A 16,216-nucleotide genomic window follows, 5' to 3' on the forward strand; every position below is an offset into this window, starting at 1 on the left:
GCGGGTGAACGAAGGCGCCAGCATTAGTGACCACCAGCTGATCACGTACATGGTCGAGGTTGACAGAACGTGCACCGGCTCGCAGTTGGAGAAGCCAAAAGATAAACTGAAGTCATACCGAGAACGCGGAGTGAACTGGGAAACCTTCGAGGTGACCCTGCAGCACCGTATAGGGAGACTGAAGTTCAGAAGACCAGTAGAAGAAGTATGCGAGCAGTACACTAGAATCTTGACACGGACTGCGGAAGACTGTCTGGGGACGAGCAGCAAGAGGAACGCCGGTGGCTATGAGTGGTGGTCTCCTGACCTCGACAAGCTACGACGAGCCGTATACTGCGCTCGCCGGGCCTGGCAGCAGTCACGAAAAGTGGACGACGATGCGGAAGAAGAAAAGAAGAAGGCTAGATTGCGACAAGTAAAAGAGCCGTAAACTGCTTCGGGAAGATGTCGAGAGTATCGGCATCGACCTGGGGTATGAGGTATAAAGCACTTAGAGTCCTGTACTCAGGAACCTACGTTGCTGTTTTGACATACGCTGCTGCTGTATGGTGGCGACGCTCGTCCAGTTATGCCGTGAGGACCGCTTTGCTCCGGACTTAGCGCCCGGCTCTGGTCCTTTTGACCAAGGCATATCGGTCGGTTAGCACTGCGGCATTGCCCGTGCTTGCCGGGGTGCTCCCGGCCGATTTAGAGGTGCAACGAGCGGGACGATTCGCGCAGGAGGCCGGAGGGTTGGCCGGCAGGGAGTGGAGAGGTAAGAAACGGGATCTTACAGCAATTGTCGTTGCCCAGTGGCTAGACAGATGGAATTCCAGTGAGAACGGTAAGGACTTGAAGAAATTCTTTCCAATCGTAGCCGACAGATTAGCATTCGGATGGATAGAACTGGACTATGCAACATCCCAGATGTTGACAGGACACGGCTGCTTCAACGGGCGCTTGCACGCCATGACGCTAAGCGAGAAGGCGGCGTGCTTCTGCGGCGCCGTAAAAGAGACCGGTGACCACGTCCTATGGGAATGTGAGCTTTACGCCGACGAAAGATCTGAAATGCTAAGTGACTGGAGAAGAGCGGTGGAAGGATCTCCATACTATCAAGAACTGGTAAACAGCGAAGACGGCTTTAGAAGGTTGAAAGTGTTTGCGCACAAATGGCACGCGAAAAGGAAGCAACTGGAGAGTGAATGATAGACTGCTCGAGCGCGAAGTACTGTGGTTTGATGTACAGCCCCATTAGGGTAGAGTGGTCATAGAACAGGGACAGGATACAGAAAAAATTGTAGGGAGCGAAGAGCGGACTCGGGAAAAAGCAAACGCAAGAACCGAGCTCGTCTCCCAAGATTCGGTCCGTATACCGTAAGGTGGGTAGGACCATGGGTTGGTGAAGGGATTGACCGACAGTGGCATGGGCGGAAACGGGAACCGCGGAGACATCAAACCGGATGTATCGATGGTCCGATAGAGTCTCCACCTCCGTCTCCACCCTCCAGCCACGAACACGGCGGGCTAGGGCGATGGACGCAAACGTGATATCGACGATCGACTCGCCCTGTTGCCGCACGCACGTGCTCTCCGATCCGCTGTTCTTGGGAGTGAGTCCCAGCGACACACCCAATCCTCCAACGCCTCACCCCTGATATCAGTCACATGTGAACCCCAAGCCGTTGATTTGGCATTGAAATCCCCCGCGACTAACACAGGGGTTGGCGAAACCTGTCCCACCAGAGCGCCGACCTCCACCAGGAGTCGCTCGAATTCGGCGAGGCTTCGGTTAGGCGAGGCGTAAACGCCGACGATCGCCACGCCACCGACGACGGCGAGCACGCAGCCCTTCCCCTTGACCACGCCCTCTATGGCCGGGGAGTCTGCGACAGCAGGAGCGATGATGGCCACCACTCCTTCGTGGTCGGAGACCCAGTCGTCCCGTAAATGAACGTCGTAGGGCTCCGATACCACCGCCACATCGATTTGCCATTCTGCCATGCTCTGGACTAGAAGGTCCTGAGCTCCAGCAGAGATGTTTATGTTAGCCTAGAGACATCTTAAGGCCATCACTGAGCGATCTCCATTGGCTTCGCCTCTGCTCGCCGTTGGGAAGTTGCCAGAGGGCCCTTCCTCACCACTACTCCCGCTACTAAGAGAGGAATCTCTTCTTGCCTCGGGCTGGACTTTTGCTGCCCTGGTATTCTCTAGCGCCGACGGCATGTGCCGCAGGCTTACCGGCCGCTGAGCAGATGACGAAGTTTGCGTCAGCGGCGGACACTTTCCTCCAAGTAAAACAAAAAAAAGGTACCTTTTTTTTGTTTCCTAGTGAGTATTCTGTGATTTATCTAAAGCATTTGATTGTGTAGAACACGAGACGCTTCTTTATAAGCTCGTTAAAGGTAAGGCTCTTGGTCTCATTGCTTCATACTTCAGTCAAAGATTCCAGCAAGTTTTCATTAATGAAATAAAGTCTTCTGGATCTACGTTAAAAATGGGTGTTCCACAAGGTTCAATTTTGGGTCCCTTTCTATTTCTAGTATATATAAATGACTTTCCTTTCTTTGTTAAAGGTATTTGTGATAGAATATTTTTTGCTGACGATACTTCACTGATTAAGGTTGACAGGAAAAACCAACTATGACGATGTGAATGGTTATCACAGATACACGATTGGTTTAAAGTAAATAATTTGGTTTTCAACGCTCAAAAAACAAAATGTGTAGTTTTAACCCTACCCAATGTTAGAAAGCAAAATTATAATATATCTTTAAGCGGTGGCCGGCTTGATGTAGCCGATACTACGATGTTCTTGGGAATAGAATTAGATTTCAGACTTCAGTGGAGTCCCCATTTGTCGTCCCTAACAGGAAGACTAAGCTCCGCAGCATACGCGGTTAGAAAAATTAGACAACTAACTGATATCGATACCGCTCTTTTACTTTATTTTGGTTATTCTCACAGTATTAAGTCATATGGCATATTACTTTGGGGTAACGCTGCAGATATTGAATCTGTCTTTATTTTACAAAAGAGAGCAATCCGGTTTATTTATAACCTTAGAGCTAGAGACTCTCTTCGGGATGTTTTTAACAGAGTAGGAATACTCACAGTTGCGTCGCAATATATTTACAACAATATTATGTATATTCACAGTAACATTGATCACTTTGATAAAATCAGTGATAATCATTGTATATGCACTAGAAGTAAGGATAAGCTTATAACGCCGTTTCCGACTCCGAAAAGTCAATAAATCTTTCTTGTCCATAAAAAGCAAGGGCCTCGGATTTGTGCAAGGCCACTTCGAGGCCCAGAGCACGGATGCGATAGATCGTATGTGCGACGCCAGCTGTGGCTAAGTAAGCCGCCTCCCGATGAGTACTGCCGCGGGACGACACGGGGGTATCGTCAACGTAGCATGTGACGCTTACCCCCCGCAGGTGTACCCAATAGTACCCTATGTTCCACAGGAGAGGACCCAACACAGAACCCTGTGGAACACCGCACGTCATGTGCTCTTCAGACCGGCTCCCGTCGGATATACGACAGCTCGACCTGTGAGGTAATCGCCGATGACTTGCTGCAGGTATCAAGGCAGGTTATGGTACCTCAGCGCTTCCCTGATGACCTCCCAGGGCAAAGAAATGAAGGCGTTGGCTATGTCCAACGAAACAGCCAACAAAACTCCACCCTGCGTCATCTCCTCCTCAGCCTTATTCACTAAGGGTATTAGATGCTATCGACCCTATTAAGATGGTCACCATCAAAGATACTAACTACCCTTGGATTATGTATAATATTACATTGTTTTTGAGACGTTGAGATGAAGCTCAAACTCGAGCAAGGTTGTTTAAAACGGATACGCATTTAAATTACTATAAAGACCTAAAACGACAAGTAGTACAGGCAATGCATAGGGAAAAATCTGCTTATTTTAATTTTCATATTAATTCCAATATTAAAAAGTCAATTGTACTTTGGAAACACTTAAATAAAATTATACATATAAAACAAAAACACGACCAATATATACCAGAACATCTGAATGACCCGACAATGATAAATAACTTCTTCCTTGATGTGCCAAGTACTAGGGATCATTTCAATAGAAGCAATGAATTGTTATGAATCGAACAAGTTTGGCACAGCTGTGTTTACATTATTGCCGACTAACGAAGTCGAAGTTTTACAAATACTCCGCTCGTTGAAGTCTAACGCCATAGCTGTGGATGGAATTTCGTTACACATGATTTTATTGTCGTCACCTCGTAATTTACCAGTTATAATTAAAATCTTAAATAAATCGAAACGGGCACATTTGGCAGACCGCGATAGTTAAACCTATTGCCAAGAAAGAGAATGTTTGTAAAGTTAAGGATCTACGACATATTAGCATTTTACCCTGCATATCCAATGAGTAAAAAATTAACATTGATTTTTATTAAGTAATAAAATCCAGTTCCGCCATCTAGTAGTTAATGTTGTGTTATACTTAGTTCTTCTATTTACGAATAGATGGCGTTGTGCATTATGTTGAATCGCGATGTCAAGATCATCTTTTTTATGTTGAAGAGATTTCTGTTTGTATTTTTATTTCGAGTTTGTGATTATTATACGAGTGAAACAAAACGAGTATTTCATTTTTAACATGGTGCCGAAACCCGGAAAGGAAAGTGAATTAGTGAATAGAGACTAGTGAGAACTGAGGATACGCAGGAAAGTGAACTTAACAAGTAAGTCTTTAGACTTATAAAAATTAAATAAGTTTGGACTTGCAAAATTTTTCAGTTTTCCTTGAAAATTTGGTGATATTGTTCATTGGACTTAGAATAATTTGCAGCACTGTGAACTATATATATATATAACGGAGTAGCATGTCCGAGCCCGTTTTTAAAAACACATGACGTCAGCACAGCTGACGTCACGAGCGTCAGAGTTTCGATCTTAACCATCTTTGGTGGTATGAAATAAAACTCAGGAAATATTCCTCTCTGATTTATTCCAATATAAGACGATCCGATCGCTCCGACGGCTCGACCTGTCGAAGTCTGTCGATACCGACGGGTGCTTGTTCTTTTATAACAAAAATAGGTGGGTAGACTTATTAACTCAACACAACAGCTGTTTACTAATAATAATAATACTAAAATATTTCAGACTAATTAAACATTTCAAAATTAACTAAAAATTATTCATTAAACAATCAAACAGTTTTAAATTATTAAAATAATAATTTCTGGACACGTGTTTTTCTTAAATTCGTGGTTTCGCGCCGATACGGCCATCCTGACAGGCGGTGCGTGCTCTGCACCTGCCTAAGTTGTGCGATTGGAAATCTGCGAATCAAAAAACATTTTTGAAGCAGGTATCTGTAAGCAACACATCATGTTGGCCTTTGATAATAGTTTTGTAAAACAGTACACAAAGAAATCTCTCATGCACCTTTGTTATAATAAATATGGGCAGATTTTACGCATACTATGCTCATAACTGTCATAATAACTTAAGATCTATGGTGTATACATGTCTACCACGGTCCACAAGGTCTCCCCTAGGTATCTATAATAATAATAATAATAATAATAATAATAATAATAAAAATTTATTGGTCAAGTTGCACTACAACACAATAACAATCTTATTCACATATAAAAACAGTATAAAAAACACAATAAATTAAAATTACACAAAAAAAAATTAATATTATAATAGAAAAAGGGAAGAAAAAAAAAAAATTGTGCTGCAGTAACAACAATACCAAATGGAGATTCGCTCAGAAAAAGAAGAAGCATCAATGATGCTTCTAAACTGATTTTCAGCGGTCTCCAGAAGGTATGCGCTGACAGCTGTGACACAAAAAAAAATAGTAATAAAAGTAATACAAAGCAAATCTAAACACTAAAAACAAGCAAAAAAAAAAATTCTTACAATAATATAACGAAAGTAATTAAAATAATAATAATAATAATAAAATGATAACAATAAACAGTCCTAGCGGAACGCTGTGCGAGTGAGATATCTACATGAGATAGAAGCAACTAAACGGCAATTTTAATGTTAGAGAAAACAAAATTATATATAACAATAACAATGTAGACTTAATGTTCCATCTCACTCTCAGTCTGAATGTCACCTCTAGCGCTGAGCTGTCGTGCGTACTGCTCGTCCGCACTAAATAATTATAATTATCGTTTATTATAGGCACAACTTGTAATTAAAAATAAAATAGCAACAATGACAAGTAATAGGAAAAAAAAAAGAAAAACAGACATCGCAATGGTGAGTCAATATTTTTTGGATTACATATGATAAGATCATAACTTCGGCTTTTCAGTTGTATTATATTTCTCTGGTCCAAGTCCTTTACTTTTTATTTATTTATTTATTTTTTAAATAATTGTTCTATTATGAGTATGTATATATATATATATATATATATATATATATATATATATATATATATGTCGGAGTCAGTCGTCACATCAACGCAAAGATAAAAGTACCCACCTTGACTTGATTGATTTGTTGTTTACTCAATGATTATTACAATTAGCTAGATTTTTAATGCAAATCTTTTACGACAATTCCTAATTATATCTGGTATGATTTACTAGCTACCTGCGATTGATTTATGACGACTAGTTTCGATTTCGGTAATTGTTAATAACGTTACGAAACATTATAAACGATTATTTAATTTGTATCACAGAAATAACTCCAAATTGACTGTTCTTGATTAACGATAATTCATATCGGAATATTTTATGACAAAAAAGTCATAATAGCAGATTTAATTAGTTTGTATTTTCATTTTGGTAAACACGTGGCTAGCGTTTCGCGCCATGAACAGAGTTGTTGGGAGTAGGGGCTAGGGTATAAATACCGTGTTCACTGGCTAGTCTTCAGTCGATTTCCAGGATCGACTCAAGCAAGAGCTCTAGCTCCCGACAAAACTGTCGGTTTACCCCTCAGGCTTGACTGCCTTTAGTACGCTATTTAGTTAGCTGTACTTGTCCGCTTGTACGCGGTTACGCTGCCCTTCGGCATATAGCTTTCGCTGTATATTTCTGGCTTATCTGTTTGCTTTTTTTGATAGTGTATAAATTATTTTAAGACCAGTACTGTAATTATTGTAAATAATAAATCTGTTGTTATTTAAATTAATTGTTATTTCTTAAAATGGGAGCCCGACCTTCTGACGATCCGTCTAATACCGCCCCCGATCCTATATATATATATATATATATGTTATGTTATGTTATAGTATGTACTCGTGTGTAGGTATTCAGTATTTAAAAATTGATATAAATTATGAAAATAAACTTTAACAGAATGTAAAATAATGAATGAGTATCTAGTATCCTCATTCAGTTTTTTGTTTATCTAGCAAGTATTGTTTATATTTACTTTTAAATGTTGAAATTGTTTTCAGGTCCCGCAAAGGAGGTGGAAGATCATTCCAGCACTTGGTGGCGTTATACCTGAAGCTGCCTCGGAACGCTGCAGTTCTGTGCTGGGGCATTTTTAGCATAAAAAGTGACGCTCGCGTGACATGTTCATTACTGTTCCTTTTTAACCATTGTAGTTTGTGGTATAGGTAAGGAGGAATCTGATATTTAATAACACCAAAAAGTAACGATGCAAAGTGTAGTTGTCTACGATAATTCATTTTTAAAATATTGGCACTATTTAGAAAAGGCGTAACATGAGTACGAGGTGGAATATTGAAACAGTACCGTGCGCATGCATTCTGCACTCGCTGTATTACCTTATAACTGCGTCAGCGTAGTTAAACTTAGACAAAATTAAGGCCTCGCATAGTTTGATACGGACATTCGTTGAAATTGAGTCTCTTATACGATAAAGGATCTTTAATCTATAAAAACAAGTTTTAGATATATTATTTATATGATTTTCAAAGCGAAATCTTTCGTCCATTAGTACACCTAGATTACGTGCCTCGGTTACCCTTTCAATATGTTCACCTGTTATCTCTACTTTAGGGTTATAAATGTTAACTAATTGTATTTGACGATCTGTGCCAAAAATCATGTATTTTGTCTTGGCCGCATTTATAGTCAAAGTGTTTGACTCCGACCATTTGGAGATACGGTCTAAGTCCTGCCCAAGCTTGTGCAAAGCTAAACTTATCTCACTTGGTTTAAATGATATATACAATTGTATATCGTCCGCGTACATCTGAAATTTACAATTCTCTATTTTGTTTACTATGTCTGATATGTAGATTATAAAAAGAATAGGGCCCAAGATGGATCCCTGCGGTACGCCCCTGTTTACCTGGCTACAGACAGATTTATCAGCATTTCCATCCTCACGTCCTATTTCTACATATTGAGTGCGATCGGATATATAACTTTTGAACCACTCTACAGCTTCTGAGCTAAAACCATAGTATGCTAATTTTGAAAGTAATAGAGTGGTGTTTATGGTATCAAAAGCTCGCGAGTAATCGAGAAGCACAAGGATAGTCGCCTCCCCCCTGTCCTGAGCAGATAGGATATCGTCCACTACATAAGCTAATGCGGTTGTAGTACTCCTTTTCTTTCTAAACCCAGATTGTTCTGAAGGCAAAATATTGTTCAGTTCGAGATAGTCCCTTAATTGATTGCAAACTACTTTCTCAAGAACTTTAGACAAACAGGGCAGGATGCTAATAGGGCGTAAATCCTTTAGTTCTGTAGGGTTACTGTTCTTTGGTATGGGCTTAATTATGGACTTATGCCATTGATTAGGAAAAATACTAGTCGTTATTGATTTATTTATGATTTTTGTAATTAATTGAATTGAATAAGGAAGCGTAGGTAATAACATATCAAGTGAGATGCCATCAGATCCGATGGCGTTAGTATGCAATGACTTGATATGTCTGAATATGTCAGTCTCTGTAACAACATTTATATTAAATATTGAATGTCCAAATTTATGCGTTAGAAAGAAATCAATATCCGATTGGAGAACAAAGTTTTTGCCAGGAACCGTTAGAAAAAAGGTATTTATTTTATTAGGATCACGTAATTGTTCTGGTAGCTGCATGTCACATTTCCTATTGATATTTACATTATATTTTATTTGCGTCCATAAGAGCCGAGAATTTTTGATATTTTTATTCACATACATATCAAAGTATGCCTTTTTTTCATTTTTTATTGCCTGATTCACTAAATTCTTTAATTGTTTATAGTAACTGAGATGAACATCGCCTTTATTTTTAGTTGCACGTGTGTGCCCACTGTCCCTAAGTTTCATCATAAACTTGATGGTAGCGGTGATCCACGGGTATTGCCGATTTTTGATGCTAATACATTTAAGAGGTGCTAAAGTATTATAAACACGAAGCACTATCTTGTTAAATTCCTCCACCATATCATTAACATTTTCAAGTTCAGCAATGCACTCCCAATATATTAATAATTAACGCTAGATTCCTATCCAACTCATTCCAGTCAATAGATTTAATGTTTCTAATACAAATGCTTTTAGAGTGAAATACATCTTTGTCGATACTAAGCTCGCAAGAAATGAAAGAGTGGCTACTTAATGTACTAATATGATCAACCCATACCCGGCATATACTTGTATCTGAGCAAATTAAGTCAATTAGGGTCTCGCTATGGTTTGTAAAATGCGTCGGTTCAGTAACATGTTGAGTTAAGTTAAAAAAAAATAAAAAACAGTGATCATATTGTAATTAACGTGATTATTGTTAAAAAAATTAATGTTAAAATCGCCCATTATTATTAGATGATCGCGCCATGTAAACGTACTCAGAGTCTCATACAGGGCATCGAAGAATGAATGCACACTTAACCATGGAGGTCTATAGGCTGTACCTATTACGATTTGCTTGCCTTTGATTTTAATTCCTATCCACATCTGCTCAACGGACGAGGGAGGATGAGTAAGAGTGCGTACGGTTAAACCCTGCCTTATATAAAATCCTACTCCGCCACCGCGCGCTCGTACCCCTGGCGGCCTTGGTATATGTCGAAGATTATAACCTGCAATGTTAGGCGCTCGCCCGTCTTCGCCTACTTTTAACCACGTCTCGTTAAAGCCTAATATGTCTACTTTGTGTATTTCTACGGTAACAATGAGTTCCTCATGATTAGTCCCAAGAGACCCAGGATTTATTAAACCAACTTTTAAGTGTCGTGGATTAATCATTTAGAACCAAAAAATATTATATATATATGTATATGTGTAATTACTTGATGGCAGTGTTGGGCAAATTTTAATTGCAAGAACAATTAAAGATTAACAATTAATTAATTGTTAAATGTAACCACAACAACTAACAATTAATCAATTGTAATTGTGAAAAATCACAACTAACAATTATTTAATTGTTAATTGTATTAGTAACAATTAACAATTAATTAATTTTCAATTGTTTTGTAAATTTTAATTAAAAATAACAATTAAAAATACTGCTGTATAATATAAGGCCGGTATTTATAAATATACAATATACCCGTGTGGCGTGTGGTTCCGGGTTGTAGAATAGTGCCCCTCCCCCCATCTTTTCATGTAGGTAAATAAATATGTTAGCAATAAATAAAAGACCGATCCAAATAATAATCAATACTTTAATTGAACATGATTAGACAGAAAATAACAATTTAAAATGTCTTGTAATAATTTAAATTACACTTCAGTACCACTCTCTTCTCGAACATGCTGTCTGTCAGTTTGTGACTCTTTGGCAGATTTGTCATTGTCGCAAAAGAAAAAAGGCGTTCCACTGCAGCTGACGATGGCAAAGGTGTGTTGTATTTAATAAAAACACTTTTTATTTCAGGATATCTATTGAGAAGTTGCAAATCTTGGCTTTCCTCTGCAAAAAAATGTAGCATCAAAAGTTCTGCTTTAGTAATTGGGGCATCGGAGGAGTTTTTATCTGACATTGAAATATCCGAGTCTGAGTCAGAGTCAAAATTAAAAAAAATGTCTTCTTGGGCACTTTTTGTTGCTCCTGTTTCTCCTGTATTTTCACTCATTTGTTTGGAAATGCAGGTCTTGAAAATTTTCAGAAGTTTAGAACGATCGTTTGGCTCAAAACAAATCAACCATTTATTTTTGAATCTTGGGTAAGATAAAGCCGCAATAGCCGCATTTTCCGCTTCAGGAGTGGTGACGTCAAACATTTTTTCAAATCTTTCTCAACACTCTCTCTATATGCTTTGATTAACGGGTTGCAAAAGGAAAAGTTGTTTTTCTTTTCAATTTTTTGCAATTTTTTTCTCAGCGCAAGTAAGCACGGCAGAGTTATCCCATAATAGGTGTTAGTCTCACTTTGCATTATATCGAGCGCTTCTGCAACTGGCGAAGTACACATCAAATATTCTTGTATGTAATCAAATTCATTTTCTTTAATAGTATTTTTTATGTTTAAAGATTTATGTAAAAGTAAACTTTTTTCTTTGATATTAAAAATTTGCTCGAGGGCATCAAACAAGCTATTCCACCTGGTCTCGCCAGGTCGGCTTAACGTGTGCCCTAACACATCCTCTATTATTTCGGCACTTTTTGGTCGCCCTGCAGACTTCCACAAAACATTACATTTTTTCATTATTGCAGCATGCATTTGGGACAGAGGCGTGTCTTGTTCGGTTAAAACTCTGTTCGCATCCGTAGTTGCGCAAAGGCTTAAAGTATGCGCACAGCATCGTAAATGAGTAGGAAGGAAAAAAATGTGCTCATGATCATCTAAATTCCACGATTCACCTTCTTCATCGTCTGATTCGGAAGAAGCTTCTGTTGGCTGAGAGTCGAGCATAACTTCATTTTCAATGTTTATATTGGTCAATTTAACACCGAAGATTTTGAAAGCTTTTACGAAATTGCTGCCATTATCCGTCACCGATGCAACAATTTTATTCGTTCTGAGGCCGAATTCACTGTTAATTTCTTCAATTTTATCGGATAGCCTATCATAGCTGTGGGTGCCTCTGAATCGTTGACATGCTAACGCCACTGACACTCTGCGTAGATCATTTGTGATCCAGTGCGCTGTAACTCCGATGAAGCTTCTCTTTTTACTGGACCAGATATCTATGGTTGTGCACACATAGGGAACTTCTTCTAGTTCTGACTTGATCTTAGCTACTTGGGTTTCGTAGTGTTTTTCTATACGACGTCCTAATGTGCGTCGACTTATTAAAATTAGCCCCATTTCAGATATTTTCAAGTCCGTGAATATTTTGGAAAAATATGGATCTTCCACTGCACGCAATGGGATCATGGAATGTATAAAATATTTTAAAATATTTTCATCGAATTGTTCTTGTGATATTTTCTTCTCATCCGACTTCTTTGTTTTACAAGTTGTGATTTTGACAATATTATCTCCTTTTTTCTGCACTTCACTTTTCTTTTTTTTAACATAGGTTTTGTACTCTTCAATACAATCTTGCCCATGTTTTCGCTTCAGGTGACTCAAAAAGTTCGACGTACAATTATGAAATCCTTTAACTTTAGTTAATACATTTCTTGGACATTTCATACAAAGCGCTGTGATTTTACTACCCGTACACTCTTCAGGCAAGTATTTAAAAAATGTTCCATCCAGTAAGAGGAGCCGCGCTTGCAATGACGACGAACTCTCGGCGGTGTCGGTTGGTGGCACAGGCGAAACCGTTTCTAATGAATCATCCGAAAGAGTCACTGAAAGTGAAATGTTACCGTCTTCGTCCAAGTCGTTTATCAACGCCATATTATGTTATAAGTCTAGGCAAAAACAATGTATTTTTAACTAAAATACGAATATTTAAGAATGTAAAAAGCTTAAACGACACAAGCAAAGAGACTCGTTCACGTGGCCAGCGAGCAATGAGCACTGAACGCAACGAACGACGTCCCGCGCTCGGCGCGTGAGTGATGGAGACGAAGATTGTATACGTGACGTGTGTAAGAGCGAGAGGCGAGAGCACTCGTGCGGGTAGACAAAGTGAACATGTTACGACTTGAAATGTTATTGTCGAATACCTACACTGTAGAAATATTTATCAATGCAACATTGTTATACATAAAATAATTACGTCTAATAATTATGTGACAACATTTTTATTCGTCTGAAGTCTAATACTTATAGCTTAATTTTCCTAAATCTTTACTAATTTCATTTTGATATATAAAGTCAATTGTTAGTTTTAATTGTTTTATAAAACAACTAAAAAAGTTAATTGCAATTATTTTAATTGTAAGTTGCAATTGACATACGTTAATCAAATTAATTTAATTGCAAGGTGCAATTAAAAGTTCAATTGCGATTAATTTAATTGCAATTGATTTAATTGCAATTAATTTTTTAGTCAATTAACAAGATAATTGACAATTGATTAATTGGTGCCCAACACTGCTTGATGGCAAATTGAATGCAATATGCAGGAACAAGTTTCAACATAAATTTTAAAGCAGACTATAACAACATTACTTTGAATTATTGCAGATAGACTAAATTTTATTGTTATTGATTTTATATTAGATGTTACGCGTTTTAAAAAGTTTTCGAATTTAATTCCAAGAAAAATATAATACAAGCTGTACCTAAACCAATGCACAGAAAAAGTGTCTATACTTAATTTTGCTTTTAAATAGTTAAAGTAACTAATTAAAAAAACAAAAAACAATATTTGTGAGTCCATAAACAAATAGTTAAATTTAAAACTCAAATAGACGTTTGACCAAAAACCGTCATTAAGTCATCCTCCGAGCGTATCCTGTGTGCTGCTGTTTCCTTGCTACGCCGTGCATATATACGTCCCCCGCGGGTCCATACATAACGCCAGCCGTTCTTATGGCCCTGCTCCCTTGCTTTAAAGAAAAGGAACCGGTTTGCTCGCGTCAGCCGCTCGTTGATGTAGAATCGCTTCGGTTCCTTATCTATTTCGAAGCCCGATGAATCCGCCCCGCGGCGCACGCGTGCGGCGCGCAGTAGTTGTTCGCGGAGCGCGCGACGCGCCAGCCGTACGACTATGGGGCGCGGCCTTAGTCGTTCACTGTTCTCCACGTGAGCCGGTCGCGGGCCGGAGCGTTCGACATAAACTATGCGGCAAAATATGCGGCAACCCAAAATATGCGGCAAATTCTCTCCTGCTCGTTCCGTTATGCCTGTTATCTCGACGTCATTTGTCAAGCACGATTGATCACGGTCATTTAGCTCGGAATTCAGATGCGCAATTTCCTCCAGGAGGCCGGTATTCGGATTCGACGTGGATGTCTCCTCAAGCCGAGACAGTCGTATCTCTATGCTGTCGACTCGCTTGCCTACTTCCGACATTGTATTTTTTAGATACATGAGTTCCTGTCGAAAGGAAGACACCTCATGTGTCACCGCCACCAGCTCATTGCGTAGCAATTTGATTTGCTCCAACAGTGTATTGGCAACTTCTGCGTCCTCCTTGAGTGTCAGCAATAACGGGGAATCAGTGTCTGGCTCATTTGTCCCACTCATGGATATCGAGGCAGTGACCGAGGCAGGTGAGCATGGCTTCGGCTTACAGCTCTTGCATATCCATTTCGGTGCCTTAGAATCGGGGCTTTTATTGACAGCACAAGTCCGATGAAATAAAAAGGAACAGCGAACACATTTTACCGTATCAGCCAACGCAAGGAACTTTCCACAGCTATTACATTTGTTTGCCATTTTACTGTGTTAATCCAGTTACCGTGTTTTGTTTTTAGACGCCAATTATAAAGTTATTATTAAGGAAAAATTGTAAGTGAACGTAGGAATAGTGCAAAAAATATACGTGAGCTGCTACACTTTGCATAAGGTGGGTACGCAAACAGCTGACCGTCACTTCGTGCTATTAGATGTTAATTTATAACACTTCCCTATATAAATAGTTTCTAATAACACTGTCACTACTTTAAGATACACTGTATATGAGTTTAATAAAGTTTTTATATCGCAATTACTTGTTTTATTATTTTTCTCTAATTATTAAATATTATATCGTAGCAAAAAACTGTCACCGCTGTCAGCGCCCTCTACTATCTCATCTCATGGTTCTCTGTGGATACATCATGGATCCGTGGGTAGCTCAGATAACCACTTGAGTTTAGATCGAAAGTTGGAAACATGGTCATATTTGCGCAAGCCAAATATACGTATAGCAATATTTTGGAGTCGCTCAAGTTTGTTTAGTTGGTCCTCGGTTAAATTAAGATAGCTTGCGTCAGCGTAATCGAGAATAGATAGGAGTAAAGATTGTGCTAACATAATTTTGGTTGGAATAGGAAGGAAATAACGCAGACGCTGTAGAGATTTAACGGAGCCAATAGTTTTCCGACTTAGTTCTTTAATATGGCAGTTTCACGATAGAGTATTATTTTTTTTTTATGGTTGGCTGACGAGCATATGGGCCACCTGATGGTAAGTGGTCACCATCGCCCATAGACATTAACGCTGTAAGAATTATTAACTATTCCTTACATCGTCAATGTGCCACCAACCTTGGGAACTAAGATTTTATGTCCCTTGTGCCTGTAGTTACACTGGCTCACTCACCCTTCAGACCGGAACACAAAAATACTGAGTACTGTTGTTCGGCGGTAGAATAACTGATGAGTGGGTGGTACCTACCCAGACGGGCTTGCACAAAGCCCTACCACCAAGTAATCTAAATCTAAATGTATACCTAGATTTTTAACATTTGGACTATAAGGTATTACGGCATTATTAAATTTTATGTTAGGTAAATCAGACCAAAACCACTCTCGAAACCAAACTCTGGCTGCCAATAATAATGGCCTGAGACTTAGAGGGGTTCACCTTGAGACCATGAGACTTACTCCAATGGCAGATCTCTTCCAAGTCATTATTAATGGCAGAAATAGCAAGAGGTAGGTTCTCTAGGGTGGAATGGCGATAAATCTGTATATCGTCTGCATACATGTGAAAGAGAGAAGTGATTTTAGATGTTATAGAATTAATAAATAGTGAAAAGAGTAACGGAGACAAGACGCCGCCTTGAGGTACGCCGGATTTTACAACACTCCAAGACGAGACAGTCTCATCAATACGGACACGTTACCGGCGCCCTCGTAGGTAACTGCGAAACCAATCAATTACTGACGGAGATATGTTAACAGAACGTAGCCGACCTAACAGTATATCATAGTCGACAGTGTTAAAAGCATTGCTAAAGTCCAGTGAAGTCATAACTGTTAGGTGCTTATTGTCCATTCCCCATCGAATGTCGTCGGT

General features: G+C 39.2%; 1 protein-coding gene across 1 annotated transcript; it reads right to left on the reverse strand.

Moving 5' to 3' along the window:
- Nucleotides 1-13,672: 13,672 nt before the first annotated feature.
- Nucleotides 13,673-14,458, reverse strand: LOC124542596. Its single transcript, XM_047120525.1, has one exon. It carries the CDS (start codon nucleotides 14,456-14,458, stop codon nucleotides 13,673-13,675), a length of 786 nt encoding a protein of 261 aa, XP_046976481.1.
- Nucleotides 14,459-16,216: the final 1,758 nt, after the last annotated feature.

Source organism: Vanessa cardui, chromosome W (genome assembly GCF_905220365.1).
Source record: "Vanessa cardui chromosome W, ilVanCard2.1, whole genome shotgun sequence".
NCBI classification, from domain to species: Eukaryota; Metazoa; Arthropoda; class Insecta; order Lepidoptera; family Nymphalidae; genus Vanessa; species Vanessa cardui.

Coding starts and splice junctions, on each gene's coding strand:
- LOC124542596 (XM_047120525.1), bottom strand. CDS start 14,458: ATGAGTGGGACAAATGAGCCAGACACTGATTCCCCGTTATTGCTGACA.